General features: G+C 35.5%; 1 protein-coding gene across 2 annotated transcripts in view; it reads left to right on the top strand.

Annotated features, from left to right (window-relative positions):
- Positions 1-246: 246 nt before the first annotated feature.
- The window catches only part of LOC120559390 (gastrula zinc finger protein XlCGF57.1-like), a 42,632-nt gene continuing 36,878 nt past the window's right edge, over positions 247-6,000 (top strand). Inside the window, exon 1 of one of the 2 annotated variants that reach the window (XM_039801079.1) lies at positions 247-526. In XM_039801079.1, coding sequence (XP_039657013.1) covers positions 334-526 — 193 coding nt within the window. In that variant the 5' untranslated portion in view covers positions 247-333. The remainder of the gene's footprint in view (positions 527-6,000) is intronic. The other variant, XM_039801082.1, reaches the window with a different exon arrangement.

The following is a 6,000-nucleotide window of genomic DNA, read 5'->3' as shown; positions in this document are numbered from 1 at the left end:
GGACATTTTTGCCTCAAAGGTGTCCAGTGTCATTTTTTTTTTGGAGAAGGGCATGAGGGTTAAATGTTTGTCTTTCTTCAAACGTGTGTTTTAATCACTTATATTCCTGCGTGTTTTCCAGAGGAAGTCTGTCACTATTTTAGATCATTTATCTTCCGGTTTGTTTTTCAAATTTGCCTCAAACACTTCCGGACTTTTATTTTGAAGCTCAGCAACTAATCTGCACCGGAAGCTGTTGTATTTACTGCTGCTAACTTCCCACTTTGAGCAAGATGGCGTCTAGCAGAAATGTGTGTTAGCAGAGTATCCTTGTTGTGTTGAGAAAGAGGTAAAATGTGTAAAGTCCAGATGCTGAGAGCGTTGGTGGAGCAGCGACTAACTGCGGCTGCTGAAGAGATATTTGGGCTGTTTGAAAGAACGATAGCAGAGTACGAGGAGGAACTTTGTCGTTCAAAAGAGGAGAACGAGCGACAACGGGAGCTACTGGACGCGGTTTTCAACCCTCAGCTTCGGTTACACAGAGCAGGTTTGGTCATTAAACCTTCAGTTGATCTTTCTCTCCTTCCTGTGATCTCTTCTCTCAGCAACGATATGACGGCAGGACGTATGTAAATAAGAGTTTGTTCATAAGCGCTGTTTGAATATTTAGCTCTGTAATAGGCCATCGCCAAACCCACCAGACTCCATGTAAATAATCAGTACTTTTATCATTGTAAAACACACTGCATTCAAAGTGGACAAACAAAATAAAACTATCCAAAGCAGTCTTGGTTTGTCTTTCCACTTGGCAAGGTGAGTGGCCTATGACTAAACTAAAAATGTCCGACAACCCCACTTGGGATAGGCCCAAGACCTTTTAAAGCACACAATCAGTTTATCAAAATCAGGGGTCAGAGACAATGAAGTAATTATAGAAAAAAATATACAATTTTATTTAATTAGATATGTTAAAATAGCAATATTTTGTTAAAAATGGATAAGTACTGGATATTAGAAAAAGTAATAAACAACACAATTCAAATGAACAATCGAGCATGCATAATAAGAAAACCGCAAATCAACCAAAATAAAAAGAACAAAGAAAAACCCACATGCAATACACACACACACACACACACACACACACACACACACACACACACACACACACACACACACACACACACACAGTTAATACAGTACCTACAGAGCCAATTTTGTACCAGTATCCAGACCAGTTTTACCAGAATCCAGAACAGCATCAGTGAGTTGAAGAACGCGCCGGGGAGTACTGGCCCTTTTAATTAGTTGTGGCACCATGATAGCCCCACAGCAGCATGTATGAGGCTGCAGCCCAGTCCAGCTTTGTTGTGAAACGCAGCATTAAAACAGAACACCCACTCCGCACACATGCAGTGGCCCACACTATAACAAATAAGACATGTCAGATCTTGATAACGCCAAATGGGTCGAAACAGGGAGGCACGCACCTTACCGAGACACCCAACGCAAGCAGCACAGGTAGGCACCACACCGGGACATCCCCAGCCAAGACAGGGTCGGCTCACACGCCCAAACGGACGACCTAGGGCAAAAAAAAGTGTACAGCACGCCAGCCCCGACACGCCTCCACACCCAACAGGAGAAGACAGGGGAAAAAAAGAACGAGTCTACACACACACATGCTTAAATAGAGCCCCCACCTGCTCCCACTCAAAGGGGATGAGCCCCAGGTGTGCTGGTGCGCACTCCCATGCACAGGTAAGAGGGAGGGGCAAACCTCATCCTGTCACACACTGTTCCAACAATCACCACTCTGGTTTGGTTGAAATAAACCCATAATTCACCGATTTACATGTGGAAATATGCTGTCTCTATACATGCTAGAAGTACTGATTATTTACATGGAGTCTGGTGATAGGGATTTCGGGGATGTTATCTAGATAAACAACAGTAACGTTTCTTTTTATTTGCAATCGGTTATCAAAAGCATCATATGTCTTCCATTACAAGCCAGGATATGTTAGTGTCTCTTCTCTGTCCTCTCTCTTTAATGATTAAATAAGGTAGTGTCTCCAAACTTACCTCAATTATAGATTGTCTCCAGCTAGTTGTACTACAGCACTAATTTTTCAAATATACGCATATGCATAATTTTGGGGAATATTCTTTTTACTAAAAAAATGTATGTCACATTAACAAAGTCATTTGTCCAAAACTACTCTACACATAGAAGCACCCCTGCTGGTTGCACTACAACATGTAGTTTTCAAAAATAATATATGCATAATTTTGGGGAATATTTTCTGCTAAAAACATTTAATACTTTAATAATTACCAAGCAAAGTGTTTCCATTCTTGCCTCACTATAACTGCTCACCTAATGGTTGAACTATAACGATTACTTTTCAAAAAGTAAACATGCATCATTTTTGGGTATATTTATCTCAAGAAATATGTTATAATTACTATATATATATATATATATATATATATAGTTGCCTTAAAACATGATTTGAGACTGAACATTTAGTAAGTAAAAATGTTAAGTAAAATTTTACTTAACATTTTTACCTGCCATCGGTGGCAGAACAAACTTAAATATCAATATCCCACATTCATTCATAATGAACACATCCACAATGTTAATCTTCACATAGAAAATAATTTCAGATCTGTACTAATGTGAATGATGGAAAAACACAAATTAAATACGAATTTTCTAGCTTGTGTTTACTTTTCTGGGTGGGGTTAATGTTCCCTTTATGCAGTTTGTGTACAATTACCATCGTGGCAGTAGTTGAAATTTTGGAGCCTTTAGTTATCCAGACCTAAACCCCAAACTCCCCTACAGCGTCTTTAGCTAGGGCTGTTACACAACAAACAATCCCAAGGGGGATTTTTGCTTGGTATTGGTGCTGCTGTCATTCCAAGGCACTGCGTGTGAAACCATCTTGTGCAAGTTTCACACTGAATCCACACATGGATAAAAATAAGAAAATGTAAACATTAGAAAACCAGTTATGTATACAATTAGACATTATTTGATTACTTTAATGTTATCTCAAGAATTTTACTCCAGATTAGTCAGTATTCAGACTATTTATTGATGTTTTAAGTCTCACCCAAATATCATCTACAGCTGGTTTGGGCAGGTCCTTATTTCCACAGGAGGAACAGAACTCATCCTTTGAAACTAATAAAGAATAATAAGAATACAAGTGTATATAAAGTATATTACTGTTAAATTTGTAGGACGTGTTTAACATATTAAATATTCTGAAAGATATCTGATGCTCTGAGAATTTCTTCTGCCATGAGTCTTCTTTGATTTTTAAGAGTTTTGATGAGTCAATCTGAAACAACTGTGGCATCTTTGGAAATGCTTAATTCTGAAAACTACGTGTTGTAGTACAACCAGCAGGGGGCTTTCAGTGAGTCAGCATGCACAATACCAGGACCTCTCCTAAGTGGAATGCAGCCATCATTAATTGTTTAATACCAGGGTCTCTCCTAAGTGGAATGCAGCCATCAGTATTATTTTTTTTTTTTTTTTTTTAAAGAAAAAAAATATTTTTTTTTTTTTTTTTCTATGTTTTTTTTTAAAAAAAAAAAAAATATGTATAATAAAAAAAAAGAAAGAAAAAAACACTTTTTTTTTTTTTAAAATATTAAAATTTTTTTTATAAAAAAAATTTCAAAAAATTATATTTATATTTTTTTTTTTCAAACATTTTTTTTTTTTTTTTTTTTTTTTAATTTTTTTTTATTTTTTTAAAAAAAATAGTTTTATTTTTTTTTTTTTTCCAAAACAACATATTTTTGTTAATTTTTTTTTTTTTTTTTTTTTTTTTTTTTATTTACTAATTTTTATTTTTTTTATTTTTTTTCTTTTTTTTTTTTTTTTTTTTATTTTTTTTTTTTTTTTTTTTTATTTTTTTTTTATTTTTTTTTTTTTTTTTTTTTTAATTTTTTTTTTTTTTTTTTTTTTTTTTTTTTTTTTTTTTTTTTTTTTTTTTTTTTTTTTTTTTTTTTTTTTTTAAAAATCTTTTTTTTGTTGTACTAATTTAGCTACAGCTCTCTCTCACTGCTGCAGATCCTCTTTTCACCTGGTTTCTGTTTTAGCTACAGAGTGAGACCTCTTTTCTTCTTCTTCTTCTTTTCTTTACTATCTTTGATTGCACTTTCGCAGTAGCTCAGTTGTAGATCATGCAGCTAGCTAACTCTAGAGACAGTAAAAGAAAGGCTGTTTCTCCAACTTTGGTCAGTTACAAGGCAGGATCAGCTCGGAGACTTCTAAATGAGGGCGCACATGGAAGTAGTTCTTTTGTAGATTATGGTGAACTTGTGTGTGTTGTAGCAGTGCTTTGCTACTGAGAATGAGGTAGCATTAGCATGCTAACGCTACGAGCTAACGGTTGCGTTTAGCCAGGTCGTTTCGGATTGTGACGTCATAATACGGGCCGATTTTGAACAGCTCACCAGGAGACTGAAGGCAGGACACATTCAGAAACCGTATCTCACTCAAAACACCATGGATGGATTTTTGTCAAAGTTTGTATGTGTGTGGAAGCACCAGAGACACAAAATAACACCCCAAATCCCAGGAAAAAAAAAATATTTCATAATATGGGCACTTTAAAAGAAAGTGCTGTAGAACAACTAGCAGGACACAAGTTATAATTAAGGTAAGTTGAGCCTGGGTCTGTCTGAGCATTCTGTCTGTTTTTAAAGGAAGATTTTTCTCGCCACTGTTGCACCAAATGCTTGCTCTTGGGGGGAATTGTTGGATCTTTTTAAATTATAGAGTGTGGTCTAGACCTACTCTATAATTTATATTATTAAGATGACATAAATAGCTCTATTTGGAAATCAATCATTCTCAACTACTGGGGTGATTTTGTAAGAGTGCATCTACATAGAAAAATAAAAATGAAGTTCATTTTCTAATGAGAACCATTCTTTGTTGAACTTTAATATAGGGCTGAGCGATATGGAGAAAATCAAATATCACGCTATTTTTGACCAAATACCTCAATATCAATACCACAACGATATTGTAGTGTTGACTGTTAGTGCTTTAACAAAATATTTACACAATGAGATTTTTGATAAATAATCCCCAGTAATGTGGATATAATGACGAATGAAGTGGGTAAATGCAAATAGAACAGTTACAACAGTCTGGTAAATTCAGAAAAAGACATCACTTTACTGTAATCCAGCCTTTACAACAGGAAAAGACACTTATGCCATATTACGATATCACAATATCCATAATCTAAGACGATATCTAGTCTCATATCACAATATCGATATAATATCGATATATTGCCCAGCTCTACTTTAATACTTTAAAAAACACCAGAGCAAGAGAGCACTGTGACTAGGGTTGGGTACCGTTTGGATTTTTACGATTCCGATTCCTAACAGATTCCTAAGCCGATTCTTGAAAATAAAAGGCTTTTAAAAAAAAAAAAAAAAAAAACATAGTAAACCTAAGTCACCTAACCCACAACTACAATAATTTAACAAATAACAGTTACACTATTAACAAGTAATGACAAAATAAATGTTGAGTTGGTATGCCAACCAGCTTCTAACTCTAGCAGTTCTTTGGCAGAAAAATGATCATATTTGCCTTCTCTGGCAAGATACTACATCTCTCCTGACTTATGGCATGTCCTGCACAGGAGAAAACTCTCTCAGACGGTTCAAAGAGGTCTGTACACACCCAGGTATGAGTTTGAAAGGGCAGACAATTTGGGGAGGCTGTCTTGTCCTGAACGATAGACTAGCAGAGTAAGTGTAATATGTTTACTAGCGATCACGTGCAGTCAGTGAATGGTTAATATGCTTTCACATCCGTTTTGGTGAGCCCAGAGGGAAAATATGCCATTTTAAAAGTAGCTTATATTTACGGTAGCTAGGTAACGGTAGACTAGAGAGAGAGTTATATTTTTACGTCCGTTTCGGAGCGTGTACAAAAAGGTGTCTATCAGCAGTGATTGTAGAGTGCAT

This window comes from Perca fluviatilis, chromosome 5, assembly GCF_010015445.1.
Source record: "Perca fluviatilis chromosome 5, GENO_Pfluv_1.0, whole genome shotgun sequence".
Classification (NCBI taxonomy): Eukaryota; Metazoa; Chordata; class Actinopteri; order Perciformes; family Percidae; genus Perca; species Perca fluviatilis.
This window is presented reverse-complemented; position numbering and strand designations above follow the sequence as displayed.